The sequence below is a fragment of the Vidua macroura genome, chromosome 3 (assembly GCF_024509145.1).
Source record: "Vidua macroura isolate BioBank_ID:100142 chromosome 3, ASM2450914v1, whole genome shotgun sequence".
Lineage (NCBI taxonomy): Eukaryota > Metazoa > Chordata > Aves > Passeriformes > Viduidae > Vidua > Vidua macroura.
This window is the reverse complement of record NC_071573.1, coordinates 23,820,101-23,836,135: the sequence shown is the minus strand read 5'-3', so window position 1 is coordinate 23,836,135 and position 16,035 is coordinate 23,820,101. Positions and strand designations below refer to the sequence as shown.

The following is a 16,035-nucleotide window of genomic DNA, read 5'->3' as shown; positions in this document are numbered from 1 at the left end:
GATACATACTCATGTATGAGTAAAGACAGAGAGAAAAAATAGCAATAAGTGTTAGTCTAAAAGCTTTTGTTCCCATTTTATTGATTAATGAGAGCATTTGTAAACACTGGATGGGAGATGAGTACCTTCTCTAGTGTTAGCCCATCTGCTAAATCAGCTGCCTGCAAAATGAGAAAATATTCCTGTTTGATCATTTCTGTCTCTTCTGAAGGTAGCTTGTATTTCGGAGGAGGAAAGCTGGTTTTCTCTTTAGCTTTCATCAGTGCTAGGACATCTTGCTGACTCATGTTTAGCCAGTTGCCCACAAGGACCAGCAGGTCCAGCTGCTGCCCAGCCTGTAAGACTCCAGCCTGCTTTGCTCTGGGGTGAGTCTGTGCCAGGTGCATTTGTCCATCCTGTGTTTTGTAAGGTTCTGTCAGGCCATTTCTCAAGCCTGTTTGCATCACTCTGAGTGACAGCCCTCCAGTGTCTCCATGGTGCCATTACTTTGGTGTAATCCAGGAACCTGAGGAGAGTGCATTCCATTTCCACCTCCAGGTCACTGAGAAGATATTAAGATAGGCCCCAAGACAGCATCTAAGGAAATATGTTGGTACCCAGGTTCCAGTTGAGAAGAAGCCATTCATTGCTACCCTTTGAACCTGAGACTTCAGGAAGCTATTACATCTATTAATCTGCACATCTAGACTATAATTTACCAGCTTGGTTAAAAGGATTCTCTGGGAGATTGTGTTGAAAGCCTTGTTAAAGCTCAGCCAGACAGAATCATCCACTGTTCTCCTTTGATCTGCATATCTAGTAATTTCATCACAAAAAACAATCAGGTTAGAAAGTGTCATCCAGAAGCATGTGAAACCAGATGAAATCTAACTGGAGTACTGGTTTTGCTGCATATCAGAAGCCAAGTAAGATAAAAAATATTTTCACTTGAGGATTTCAACTCAGAATTCTTCCTCCTTAACACCTGGTGGCATGATTTTGGCAAGTTAGAGAGTTGCAACTTGATCTTGGCAGGTTAAACATTTTCTGGCTTTAGTCTAGCAGGTTAAAAGTGGTTCTGAGATTTTCTTGGCAGTGAGCACTTGGCACTTGCTTATTTTCAGCTGGAAAGAGAATGTGGTAGTTGAACAGATTAGACAATGAAGGGGGCAGCTTACAAATGGCCTAAGTCAAGATGTTTATCCCTAAGTGCAGTAGTTTCTAATGCAAGTCCTGTTGCTAGCAGAGTGTGTGTGATGGACACGACAAGAAGCTGGTTTAAAAATACAAGTACTGTCGTAAAAATATGTCCTTTACTTTTTTTCATCAGATGCTTTTTAAGTCAGTGGTTTTTTTTGTACACAGGAATGTTTGTTAGGCTCCACCTCAGATTTAAGAACTTCTTTAAAGGGTTATATATTTTTCATTAGAGTGTTATTTATACATCTTAAATAGATTAAGGTGAACTTCTACTCTCCTCTTCAGAAATATTTTCTTAAAATACACTGTAAGAGGTAGATATTTGCATGACAACAGCAAATAAACACCTCTTGGGATTCTGAATACTTACTGAACTATTTTAACTGCACATTTGTTTTTTAGCCCAGATTCAGTAAAGTTCAAAGGTATCTAAGTATGAAATAGCTTGCAGAGAAATTCACATTGGTTTCTTAATTTGATTAACTTGTGAAAAAAGGTTACATAGTAAAAAAATAGAGTATCATCTTTGGCTATTTTGGTTCATATACAGACATTCCGACTAGAATTTTGGTGATGCTGTTTTATAACATTGCCTAAAGTATGGTAGAGCATGGACTGCAACTTCGTGCAGCAAACTATACTTGTAATATTCATACTGACTCTGAACAGGTCTAAAAGTACCTGAAAAGTGTCTACATCAAGGTGACTTATTCTTCTTCCGTAGATTAGCTTTATACACTTAAAGAAATTAATTCACTGAACAGTTATTTGTAAGGGAGAATGTGTTTCTTTCTAAAGCATTGCAAAGCTAGTTCATGTTTGAGAGGAAGGACCAGACAGTGCCTTGACTTGCAGATCATTAATAAATGGAATAAATTGAGGTAGAGGGTACAGCTGGGAATTCCACCCTTCCTTCCTCTTGGGCAACCACAATGACTGTGGGGTACTAAGTAAATGTAACTCATGCAAATTTGGACCACAAATCTTCATTGCTGGTTATATTACACATGACAAAAAGGACAGCCTGGTTTCAGATCCCAGGTTAATTTTAAAGAGGCAATACTTACAGGAAAAACTCATTTACTGGACCAAATCGTTCCCCCTTTTATCTTTTATTCTTCCTTGCACAAAACTTCCATCAAAGCCCAGAGATAATTTACTTGTGAGAAAGGATAGTAAGGGTTGACACATTTGTAATCCTTAATGAACATGGCTATCGCAGAATATCTTACTTGTTTAGGAATAGCTGTGCTTTCCTTGCACACTGGCTCAAATTATTGCATTTTGAAGAACATCATTATTTTCTGTCTATTTTCTAATTTGTGCAGCTATGAAAGGGGATACACTTTTGTTCCTTTCTCCAAATTGCTTCTAACCATGCAGGAGCTAAAGTAGGCTCTTTTCAAGCCTAGAACACATCCTCTCCTACTTTGCACAGATGAGGACAGGAAGTTTTAGAGCTTGATTGTCAGTTGTCTCCAGCTATCTCTAAAGCACAAATTAGCACAATTTAGCTACAGAGCTACGAAAGGAAACTTCAGTGAGCACAGATGAGTAGCAGAACACTTCTTTCTCCAAATACTCCAGAAAGGGAGGAATGGAGTTTTAATTTCCATGTTAGGCTGTCCCAAGGGAGCACACATGGCTGTGCTGCTCGTACTTGACACATCACACAGAAAGTATCTAAACCTATGTGGTTATCAAGTCAGTGGCTTTTCAAACTGATGAGCCATCACTAGAAATCTTTCATAATTTCTAGAAAGCACTGTTTAAGTTTGGCTTCCTCGTTTTTATTTCATAAAAGATAAAAAAATGTGATAGTTATAAATATCCATGAAAAATGAAGTGTAAAAATAATGAAATGTTTGTTACATAAATTAAGTAGCAATTAATGTTTTCTTTTTCTTTTTGGAAGATAGGATATTAAAATAGTGTTGTTAAATTTCCTACTGTGAACATAATTTCCTGATTCTTTTTTACAGCACATTATCATAATGTCAATAAAAGACTAAAACTAACTAAAGAAAGAAACTTGCCTGATGTAAGCGTAACACAGAAGGTTATAAAGTTGCCTTTTATGATGGCTAAACAATATCATTTTATTTTAAGATCTAATAGCAAGTTGATTCAAAGGGTAAGACTTACAAAGTCATTAAAGCAAGTAGAAAATTGCCTTCTACCATAGTCACCCAGTCTTTTTAAATCAAAGAGTTTTATTGTTGGTGGTGATGTTTGCATTTGCAGGAGGTAATTAGGGAATAAGTTAGACATCACACTCAGAGCCCTCAAGCTTGTCAACAAGAACCATAAAACTTCACTTGAAAAAAAGAAAAGTCAGTTTAGAAGGCAAATTGCAAAGAATAGAGGGAAACGGGATCATAGCATTTTGAGTCAGTTTGACCTCTACTGTGTCTATCCACAATATGGAGAAACTCATGTATGCTTCCATGAAAACTTCATTGTTCCTACCAAAAAGAACAAAATGTAGAGATTTTCATACTGGTAGCAGTAGTAGACAGTTGAAGGAAGAAGCAGATGTTAGTTCCTCCTTCTCCTCCTCTGCATCGTGTTGGCAAGCTGAATAGGGAAAGGTGCAATTCTACTCCCTTCAAGCAGTGGTCACTTGTCAGCTGTGGGGCAGGGAGCTCTGATGAGGCACGCTTTTCCCTGGGAGTCAATACCTCTGTGCTGACACAATGAGATCCAGTCCCTAAGGCATGATCCAGGCTTTTGTTATTATCTCTTATATGAAGGGGCTGGTTGACCCAATTGGTTAACACATTAGCATTTCAATTTTATAGCCTTAAGTCATGGAAGACCTCTTCCTAGATTTTTTTTTTTTTTTTTCATGGCAGAAAGTAAAATTGGCGGTCTGTGCCCACCAGTCACAGAAACAGTTATGCCAAACAACTGTGTCCTGAACTTTATGGCTAATTAGCTGTTGAAGCTGTGCCCAAGAAATAGGTTCTGTTGCCCATGGGAAGAAGAGAGAAGCTGTTATTAATGTCCCAGCTCATATCTCTTAGTAAGTCTTATGAGCAGTGCTGCTTAAAGAGACTAAATGTACAACAGGGAATTAAAAATTATAGTACCCCTTTCACTGACTGAAATATTGTAAACTTGTTACACTGGGGCCAGGATTGGTGTCAATGTACTTTGTGTGAAAAGTGCAATAGAAGCATTAGTATTTGACAGCCCTGGTTGAAATAAGTGAAATTAATGGAGCTCTTTTCATATACGACAAGGCCATGGCACCCCTTTCATGCTGCTTACAGACAGAGAAAAGTCAATACTTTTTTATTACTTGATGCTGACCTACATTTTGCACTACAAGTGCCAGGCCCACTAATTGGTTTCAGTTGTGAGAAAAGTTTGCCCCAAAGAAACATTGGAGCAGATAAATCAATCTTTTTTAGGGTAGCTTAGTGGGTTTTGAGCACTTGAAATGACATTTGTGTTGTATTGACAGAATGGGTTGTTACACTCATTTTGTCATGTCAGAAGGCCCTGTACTAGTTGGAAGTATTGTTAACCAGTATTGATAAATTTGCTGAAAATAAAAGTTAGCTGGATCAACATTTTACTTGTCTAACAGCTTGTTGTTTCTGGTTTGCTTCTTTGTTAGAGACCTCTGTGGTTACTAGCAGGTCATTAGGCTTACTATGACAGCTCAATTTAAAACTTTAATTTTACTATTACAAGCATTAGGACCATAGGAAACTCATAGCAAATGTTTAACACTTAGTGTTAAACAGGTGGGGTAGTGGACAAGAGCTGTGCAGTGACACTTGGCAGTACTGCCTGGTTTCCAAAGGAGCTATGCACATGGGATGTCTCCTGCCTTTGTGGGAAAGCAAGATTGCTCAGTGGGTTACCCTAAGCTAAGAACATACCTGCTGCAGGGCCATTTGTGCAGAATTTCCCACTGCCTCCTCTAAGGTCTTGGTGTGTACTTGTGGTTTCAAAGTATTGTTTCCTGGTTTTACTACTCAGTAGCATGAAGATAGAATTATGATTCCAGCAGCTGTGCTTGTCTTTCAGTTATTCCTTCTGCCATTAATTCCTAACAGAATTTACATTCAGAATAGGTATTCTATAAAGAGAAGAACAGAAGAGGCCTAATGTCTCTATAGGAGCAACAGATACAATTCCATCACTACAAAAGAGTTTCTCTGAGATGAAAACTTTTCATGCATTGGTTTACCTTTTACACATCACACAGTGCCATGGTTGACATAATGCATTTATACACTGTCTTTTGTATTTTTTGATTGACTCAGAAGAGGAATCACTGCTCTGAATATCTGCTGTTGATGGAATGCTTTACATTTCAGAGAATGCTTTTCATTATACAATTTATATTTGAAACTTCTGCACAAGTTGCTTCTACTAATCCATGAAGGAAATCTATATTTGTACAGCCTAACACAAATTTAGTCTCAATTCATGCTACCAAATCTCTACTTATTCAGCAAACACAAGTTTTATCATTACAGAGAAAGGAAAAACTATCCTATCCTGTAAATCAGATAATGTGAGTTTATTGTATGCTTATTGTTCCAAGTTTATCACATGCTTAACAGTTTCATAATTATTATGGACTTGAGAGATTTGATGTATGAAATTACCCTGAAGTGTGTATGCAGGAGCTGAGAATAAATGGTAATTATAGTGCTCTCTGGCCTTAGAATCTGAGAGCCAATATGCTACTGCTGTTTGTCTGTTCCTGCTTTGGTCTGAGACAGCTGACTTTCTACTTCATTAAATTTCCAAGAAGATACTCAGTGGTAATTCCTATCTCATTTTTAACTGCATTTTTATATTATGGGATATTGTACAGTACTCTCAAAATTGCTTGGAAAGAAACACTGTTAGTACAAATTTGTTTCTAGAATATCACAGAAGTCATTTTCAAGGGCCTCCCAACCAATCTGAAGGTCTACAAGGTCTTGTTCATTTGCCAGCGTTTGTACGTGATCTGTATTTATGTAAGTCTGCATAGTCAGATGAAAAATGTCTTTGGAATTTGCTTTAATAACATTCCAAATATAGACTATGTAACCATTTGGCAAGTCTAATCTATGACATCAGAGTGCTGATTGAGACAAATCTTTGGTGGCTTTATGCCACCTTTTCTGACTCCATTGTTTTGAACTGATGAGCTCACAAGCTCAAGTATATAATATATTGAAAGGCTCCATAGGTCTTGTTAAGTTCTGCCAGTTGAACTTGAGTCAACTACAATTTACTAGAGTGAAAGGATTCAAAGCTGGACAAGTTTAAAAAGGAAGTGTTATATCAACTTTTTTGGGAATTTCAAAGTAATTCTCCGTGCTGAGAATTACAGGTCTCTGATGCTGAGAATTATATGGCATGATTTAAGAATGCATTGTGGAAAAATTCCATAAAACTCAGCTCCATGCTCTTGTGATCTCAAGAGTGCAAAACTATAGACCAAGCTCACTAATATGTGTGAATTCATATTTGTAAGTCTATTCATTCCAGCTACCAACAGAGAGGAACTGATGGTGAAAATAATTTTGAAGAAGCCTGTTTTTCGCTACTCACAACCTATGTTCTTGAAAAGGATTATTTACATAACTTCATAACTTCTATGCTATGAAGCAAAAAGCCTAAATTCAAGATGATTGCTATCAGAATCAATGAACAGTGCATCACTATGCTTCCCTGCATGTTTTGAGTGGTCATGTCACCATTTCATTAGATGGATGTGAGAACCTGGCATTCAATTCCTTTTCTTTTATGCTGTGAGGTAGGTCTTGCAAGGCCAGGTGGTGTTTTCAGACCTTACTTTATGCCTCTGTTGAAATCTGATTTAAATCTTTATCTTCAAATACAGAAAAATAGAAACAAGATCTGTTTCCCAAAAAGATATTTATATTTTAAATGCATGCTATGCAATTTTTACCTAGTATACATCCTAAACTTCTTTAATTAATGTAACTCTAAAGCCAGCAATGCTTTTATTTATCCATCAGACTCTGTATGTTTCCTGAATGTGGTCAAACATAACTGCTGTCGTCATAATCAGAGCCAGTTGTTTAAATGCTCAGTTGTGAGTATCTAGTGGAATAGTTTTAAATAACAAGATAAACAGTACAGCTGCCAAACCAAAGTAATCTTACACTGAGGGGGCGTGTGGCACAAAAAATTTCCTCTTTGTCATTTTGATTTGAGTTTGAAGCTGGACCTGGGCTTAGTTCCAGCTCAAAAACACTGTTCACTTCAAAGGCTCCTAAATCGTCCCAAGGAGCTAATTTTGGCAGCCAATTGTTTTTGTTTGGCCAGGAATCCTAATAGCAAAAGCTGTCTGCTCCAGCAAATGAAGATCTCTGCAATGCTCAGCCTTCCCATGCCTGATTTTATCCTGATATGGGGGGTGCACAGGTTTCACTGGTTTCCCTTTCTCATCCAAAGTTCACCACTTGTTAAACTGATTTGTTAAGCTGTATGTAACTGTCCTGCATGTTAATTAACGAGATACTTTCTGTTTTAAAAATAATGGATACCACATTTTGCTCTGAATTACTGCTTAATCCTAAATTATTGCTGGATTATCCGCTTGCTTTCTCAGCAGCTAGAGCTGGTTTGTTGATTTTTCCATTCCCATGAACAGAATTAGTCTGGTTCATTTACTGAATTAAATATAACTAGTTTCACTTTAGAAGGAAACCATTTGCAGTTGTGTTGGAGATACTACAATATTTATTATAATAATTATATGGAAAACTTTTCCTATGATAAGAAGGTGCTTGTGATGCTAAACAGACACTGAAAATTAGAATATTGTGCTGTTCTAAAAATTTAATATGAAAGTATGCAAATAGGCTGTTTCTGTTGAATAAGAAATTGGCCAGTTCAAGGCATAGAGAAACATTAAAAGTAAATCTTGTGAATCATTTAGAAATGGGATAGTACTCACTTTCACAGCACACATAGATTATTTATTTTTGAATGTATGTCTACATTGCTATTTTAAGATTTATGTACCAGAATTTTGGAGGAATCATAGTAAAAAAATTTAAGTATGAGATGTAAGAAATGATGTGGTCTCAGTTTGGCAATATGCAATGCAGATGAAAGGCAGGTGGGCCCAGTCAGTGTTTGCATGAAGTTATTAGAAGTCAGAGGTGCTCTGTTGTTAGAGGTACAGCTGAACTGTGGTCTGTGAAGTAGCTAAATCCAAATTGTCCATATTTCATGTCCTTAAAAAAAAAAAGCTTTTATTCTCTTTTAAAGAGTAAATGAAACCTTTCAAATTCAAAAATGTGTTGAAAAAATAAAACTTTTCGCTTTCTTTAACTGATTCCATGAAGATGTTTTGGTTTCATCCACTTTCATAGAGCTACTTGTGGGCACTAGAAAACAGTACAAAGTATTCAGAACAACTTCTTAAAAACGAATCATCAGATCCTGGAAAGCTGAGAGTTCATCTGTGGCATTTTACTTTCTAAAAGTAAAAACCATTTTAATGCAAACCAAGTATTTCTATTGTTATATTATCCTCAGTATTTCAAGTTCAAAGAAAATAATTTTATTAAGAAGGCTTTAAAACCTTGATCTTAAATACGCTGAATCATTTACCATGAGTATTTATTAGTTTAGTAGACGAATTAAAATATGTTAGTTAGTTTTACTTTCTTGTTTGCTGGCTGAATTGACATTGTACTCTTAAGACACAGCTTCACTTGTGTTTCCCTTATTCAATTTAGATTTTTAAGCAATTGCATTTAAAAAATTGAATGTAATAAGCAAGAAATTCACCTGGGGAAATAACATGTTCAGGAATCACCCTGCTTCTCCTAATCAATTTGTTGCCACTAGTACTTACTTAATATATATTAATTTTTAAAAAATATTTCTTATGGAGATGTTTTACCTCTATTTCAATGTTAACCAGGGTAGAAAAGTTTTAATATAGCAAGGCTATTGTGCTTTCTTTAACCTGCCTGGTTGCCAGGGAGGAGAATACTTTATATACTTTTTATACTTTTGTATACCATGATTTGCAAAATATAGTTTCTAGAGCAGGAAATTTCTGCATTTCTTCTAGTTGCTGAGAGTTTGAAATACATATTTGTTTTCAATTAAATCCATTCTTTTTTTCTCTTCAGGGTAATATTCATCTAATGTAAAAATGTATATTTAATATTCATTATTTTGTATAATTTGCATTCTATCTGTTTATATAATGAAGTGTAACTAGAAGACAATATTTAGAACTCTAAAATACCTTAAAAAAAAAAACCAAACCCACTTAAGCCTAACATCATTTTTTTTTCTCTCTTTTCTTTAGGACTTTGAAACACTGTTTTCATCAATTGCTCTCTTTGAAAAGTTTGGAAAAACTTACTCCAGCACTGGGCAAATAGTGTAATTGTCCTGGAGACTAAAAAGCATGAGACACATGAAAAGTTGTCAACAAATGTATTTCAGCAAATACACAGCAGCATGGTGACTGAATGTCCCATAAAATACTCTTTTTGTGATGTATACTGTGTCTGAAGTAATTTTGATTGTTTTTGCTTAAACTTTAGGCAATATGGCTTCCATGATTTATCAAAAATGATTAAAAAAAAGTATTATCTTAAAGAAATTATTTCTGAAAATGCTGTATTTTATTTAGTATAAATAATTTAGGATACAAAACCAGAGTCATCAAGTAAAATACTCAGAATCACATTTATTTATTACATATTTGTAAGTGAGTTTAACACTAAAAAAAGAAAACATTTAGATCTCATTTTTTTTCTCACAACTATAAATGTATCTGATTCATCACTGTTGTTCGTCATCTTCAGTGTTAGGTATCCTTGACTGATCCATGACATTAGGAGTGCAGGCTATACATTTAATGGAAGATAATGTATTATTTTAAATCCTGTTAGCATTTCTGTGGGTGAAAGAACTTCAGTTTTGAAATAAAATAAAGTTCTGAAAACATATATACCTTATTTCTAGATCAGTGTTTCTATTTCCATTTAATTTGCTTTATCAGTACTTGTGCATTTACTCCTAGTTCCGTATGCTGTGAGTACAAAATTGTGCAATGCTTTGTCAGAAGAACACATCTGATGACACAAAACTGATGCTTGTTTCCTCCGTTCATTAGCAAGCAGTCCTGCAAAATATTGAGTATCCTCAGAGCTCATCCACTCCAAAAGGCTCAAAGAATTCAGCATCATGGGAAGATCTCAGCATATCTAAAGATCAAATTACAAGCTGATTCTTAAAATCATATGAGTAGATTTTTACAGGAATTTTATGCTGAATTTTGTATGATACCATATTTGCTTTTCATATAATTTTACTATATTTGAATCAAATATTGATTGTTTATCTGTTACTCAGTGGTAGGCTTTTTAGTACTAGATTTTTTTTTAGTGTGATTCTTATGGCCCCTATAAATGTGAAGAAAACTTCAATGTCTGTTTGTATGAATACTTTCTGAACCTGGTCTAGTGAAAGGTGTGCCTGCTCATGGCATGGACGTTGGATTTGGATGATCTTTAAGGTCCCTTGCAACCCCAGCCATTCTCTCATTCTATAAACTAGGAGTCACAAATTTCCCTTCTATAGGTTTTCACCTGTCAGGCTATGTGGAAGTTTTACTGCTAGCACACACCAGAGTAAAAGCCCTTCCAATTCTATTCCAGCAGGTTGCAAGAGCAAGCACTGTGCTGTACTGGTATTACTTTTTGGAGTTTGTTATTCTCAAGCTTTAAAAAGTTTATTTTTTTTAATGAGAAATTAAGTCTGGGGAAGCAGGAAGCAGCAACCCCAGTGGCTGAGTTTCCCAGATAAGATTTAATCTGATCCAATGTATCAGAGTGCTTTAGTTGTTCCTGGAAGGGACTGAACATAAGACACTTGTGCAAAACTGTTGATGAATAAAGATGGCATAGTAATTTTTATATGTGAGAGCTATCTATTTGATTGCTTCAGCTTTAAGGTAGTTCATCACAGTAATTCACCCTGTGTTGCCTCTTTAACTTCATACCACAGTTTCCCATCAGTCCGATTAGAAATGGCAATGCCTTTATCAGATTAATCTTTCTCTTTCTTCCTTTTAGTATCTCTGCCCCCAGGACAAAGCACAGCCTCCCATGCAGCCTGTACTGCAGGGTGGTAGTGCTTATGGCTGAAGGGCCAGAGCGCAGAGGGAGGTTAAACCAAACACTTCCAATGGGAATTGTTTGATACAATACACACCTTTCCTCCTCTTGCCAAAAAGAACACCCAAACTTTTCTGTTTCTAAGCAGATAACCAGAAATGTTCTTACACAAAACCAGGTCTGTTTACTTTATTAGATAAATAAACATCCACAAAGATAATAAAGTAGCAGACATATTACCTGTGAGGTTTGGAATTTGGGCATCTTTTCCAAATTGCTTTTCACAGGGAATCCAATATTCTTTATCAAAAAGAATTTATGTCATTCATGGGCATATAGCATCCAAACTATTTTGTGTAGCCACAGTATAATCCCAGAGTCCTTTTATTTCTCATTAAGTACATTTAGCACTTACTTACATTTATACAATGTAATAATTATTCTAGAAGGACCATTTTGTTTTGGTGTCTTGCTTAAATCAAAATGTTTGCATGTGGCAAACTTACAGTTTTAACTAAAGACAGTCAAAGCTAAAATTTTAATATTTCTATTCACTGCAGTAATATAATGAACAAGACAGGAAGAATTTTGATGCTATCATTGTGTAACCAACTGTCAATATAAATACTGATTGTGTAAGTGATTTTATTTTATTCCTGTATAACTTTCTTCCTGATATGGTTTACCCTTCTGTTTCAATTATCAATTTGCTTTTTCAAGTATATTTGACAATTATATTTTTAACTTTTTATATACTCGGGGTTTCTTTATTATTAAAATTGTTGTTTTATAGCATGCTATGTGCTTCAAAGCAGACATTTCTGTCTTATAAGAGATGTTAATATCTATTCTCGCTGTACAAAATCTTAACACACAAAATGGCACCAGGAAATAAAGCACCAGAAAATGAGCTGAGCACTCTGAAAATTTGTAAGGGACTCCTGGACCCTGGAAGAGTCTGCAAGACTTGTAACCTCTTAGGAATGTAGTTGGCTATGACATTTAGCAAAACTCTCACTTTAGTGGTACCTAAAAGCCAAAAAGAATCACTGTGATGGCAGGGAAAATAGACAAATACCAATTTTCAGAAAAAGAAGAATGTATTGAATGTATTTCAGCTAATTGTAGTTGAACAAATGGGATTAGTAAAACATCCATAGCTGAACTATTGCAAAGGACCTGAGTGCTGTTCTCTACAATGATAAAATACTGCCTTCAGCATGCAGCAACACAAGAATGTTCCTTGCTTTTCAGCAGCAGAAAAGTAGGGTTTGTAATTTGAACTGATTTAGTTCACGTGTACAGAGGAGAGGAAAAAAAAATACTGTTTGGGTTTTTCCTAGTGCATGTCTGCAGAGGCTTAATAAGACATTTAGAAAACAGTCCCTACTGGGAAGAGCCTGTCCTACCAGCTCACTACCATCTCATGATGTGTCACTTAGATATTTTTATCTTACATACAAAAAGCCTGGAACATAATGCTTTGATGTCACTTATATCTGAGCAATTTGTACAGATCATAGATCTTGACAGAGTCAAATAATAATGTTATTTGGTTTGTATCAGGTGCACTGGCCTACATGCCAGGTGCTAAGCATTCAAAGCCTCTTTGCACCTCCTTGCTGATGACCAATGAATGGTCTTTGGATTCAGCCACCTGTGGGGATGTCAGTGCTTGTAGAAGGATGAAAGCAAAGTCATTAAAAGTGAACAGCTATGTGCAAAAATTGGCTCACAACCTGTCTCATCCTGAGAAGCTTCAGATATATTAGAGAATGTCTGGTAACATATATTTTTACCAAAACTATTTTCTATTGCTCAGTGGATTAAAGATCCTTCAGTGTTGCTGCCCAATAGTTTTTTTGACCGCTGCATAGCTGATGTTGTAAACACAGCAAAATCTCTTAATTTAGGCAATTTAAGAATTGCCTTCTGGGTTGATCCAAGATGTTCTCAACACTTGTCAGGGAAAACCTTTAGCTTGCAATGCCCTCTAGAGGCAGATTTGCCGTAGCAGTGGTGGTGCCTGCAGACGTGCTTTTCACTTTTTTTTTTTTTTTTTTTTTTTTTTTTTTTTTAAGTTAGCCACATGTCACACTTCTATAGGAGTAAAGATCTAGAAACATGGGTTCTGCAACTGATCTACATGTCTCACTCTGGACTTGTACTGAAGGTGCTTCTGAGATGGGGCCATATTTAAACTGCAAAGCAGCAAGGTGATGCTTGCAAACAATAATGGATTTTTACACATCAGTACTTGACATTGAATAACACTCTGAAAATATACAAATTAAAAATATATCTAACAGCTTATTGTTATTGCAGAGGATGTGTTTGCCACATGCCTTCCATAAATCTGTGTTTCAGTTTAATGAATTTAGAAGTCAGCTTAGTTGAATGAGGTTCTCTGTCTTTTCCTGGCAGCCATGGGCTCCTATATACAGAATAGCAGAGACTGAAAAGCAAAGGAGGAGCATAATTCCTTAATATCAATATCTGCATTGTCCCATACTAAAACAGACACACTTCAACGACAAGGGAGTCACATGCAAGTAATCCGAAACAGAATTTGAGCCTTGTAACTTTTATTTGTCTTCATTCAGAAATGATTTTTTGGGATGAATTTTCTTTCACAGGTTGACAAAGCTTTCTGGTAGGCCTGGAAAAATGTCAGCAAAGAGGCTCAGGCAATGCTGGCTTGGCTTCATATTCTTCCATCTTTTAATAGTTCAGCTCATTAATGAGAAAATCATCTGGCTGCTGGCACAATCAGATGCAGTCACTTATCAGTACATTGAGTTCAGTTTATAGTACTCCGATTCATATTCATGATCAGAGGATGCAGTGGAGCAATTCATTTGTGCACTGCTGCATTAAGCAATCACTGCCAAAATGTGACATATTGAGAGTTTGCATTAAACTGCTTCCTTTGAGCATCTTTGAGTAAAGAAAATCCCAAGTGCAGAAATCTGTTGTGATAAATCACTCAGCCACTTCAGGAAAAATGTTGAGATTCCATGTAAATAACATTTAGATTTAAAAAATCCATTCACTGGTGATATTGTACATGTGACATGGTGGTCGTATTCTCAAATTCAATTTTAGATTATTTTAACAGCTAATAACATGTACAAACTAGATCAGAATTATCCCAAACTGAACCCTCTTTCTTGCTCTTAATTTATTTTTGCTGTCTTATAAAAGCTAAGTTTGGCTGAAGATACTAAACAATCTCAAAACCCCAATGTTTTACATTCTGTATGTTGTGGTACAAATAAGGGGCACTTGCAGTCTGGACATGTTCACAATGACAGTGAAGGGACAGTGCTTATAAATTTGAGAGAGATACATCTTGTGTACTATTGTGAGAAGAAGGTGAGGCCAAGTTTAGCCACCTTCTCACTTATTCAAAGTTTGTAGCATGGTATAGTGGTGATTCCTCGTACACATGCTTCACTTGATTCCATCAGATCATTTTCTACTGTCAACTTTTATTAACTTTTCTTCAGATTTATAAAGTCTGAGCTACTCAGTGGTAAGAAAAGAGAGAGAGATAAGAAAGAGAGAGAGAGAGATAAAAAAGAGAGAGAGAGAAAGAAAGACAGAAAGAAAAAGAAAAAGAGAGAAAGAGAGAAAGAAAGAGAGAAAGAGAGAGAGAAAGAGAGAGAGAGAAAGAAAGAAAGAAAGAAAGAAAGAAAGAAAGAAAGAAAGAAAGAAAGAAAGAAAGAAAGAAAGAAAGAAAGAAAGAAAGAAAGAAAGAAAGAAAGAAAGAAAGAAAGAAAGAAAGAAAGAAAGAAAGAAAGAAAGAAAGAAAGAAAGAAAGAAAGAAAGAAAGAAAGAAAGAAAGAAAGAAAGAAAGAAAGAAAGAAAGAAAGAAAGAAAGAAAGAAAGAAAGAAAGAAAGAAAGAAAGAAAGAAAGAAAGAAAGAAAGAAAGAAAGAAAGAAAGAAAGAAAGAAAGAAAGAAAGAAAGAAAGAAAGAAAGAAAGCTGTGTTCACTCATACATAAGTAAAACAGGGGCTCAATTTACTTTGAATGTGTCCTTAATGTAGTTTCTCTTGCTCGAGTAGGAAACTTCTTGGTTTTTCTCACTGGTGTTTTCACCAAAATCTGGGCCAGTGAATCACTGGTAAGAGGAGGAAATAGGTGTAGCATGTAAAAAAAAAACTGAAATGGGCTGCTCATACTTTATGTTCTTGCAGCAATAATAATCACACTCATGCCTAGTAGTCACCTGTGTTTTGGCACTGACCAAACAGTTGCTGACATGAGTCTCTCTTTAGTTCAGAAGGCCTTTGCCGGCTTAATTTTTCCTATTTTTCAAATCCATGTCAGATAGGTAAGATTCCTGTGTACCTGCTAGGAATCATTCATCCCCATGGTTTTCTTTCTTTGTTTGAGCTTTGCTTTTATCCTCCCACTGGATCCATTTCCCCTGCATTGGATACTTCTACTATATGCTAATAATGGCATAAAAAAATGTTCTATGGAAATTAGTTAAAATCAATTGGGAGTAAAAAGCTCAAATCTTTAAAATATTTGTGTTTGCAATATTTCTCTCCCTCTTAAGATCCTGCATCTCCTCCACCACCAAGTGTTGCGATCTGCAGATGAGAGGAGAATTGGTTTGCCATCAATCTTTTGCTCTAGACAGCAGAGCAAATGGAGTATTCTGAAGCGGTCTGTGTGGCTCTTAAACAAAACCTGGACATTTATTTTGA

General features: G+C 35.8%; 1 protein-coding gene across 2 annotated transcripts in view; it reads left to right on the top strand.

Moving 5' to 3' along the window:
- Positions 1–9,693, top strand: part of SPATA17 (spermatogenesis associated 17) — an 86,046-nt gene extending 76,353 nt beyond the window's left edge. For both annotated transcript variants that reach the window (XM_053973642.1, XM_053973641.1), the window contains one exon: positions 9,497–9,693. In XM_053973642.1, coding sequence (XP_053829617.1) covers positions 9,497–9,577 — 81 coding nt within the window. In that variant the 3' untranslated portion in view covers positions 9,578–9,693. The remainder of the gene's footprint in view (positions 1–9,496) is intronic.
- The last annotated feature ends 6,342 nt before the right edge of the window (positions 9,694–16,035 follow it).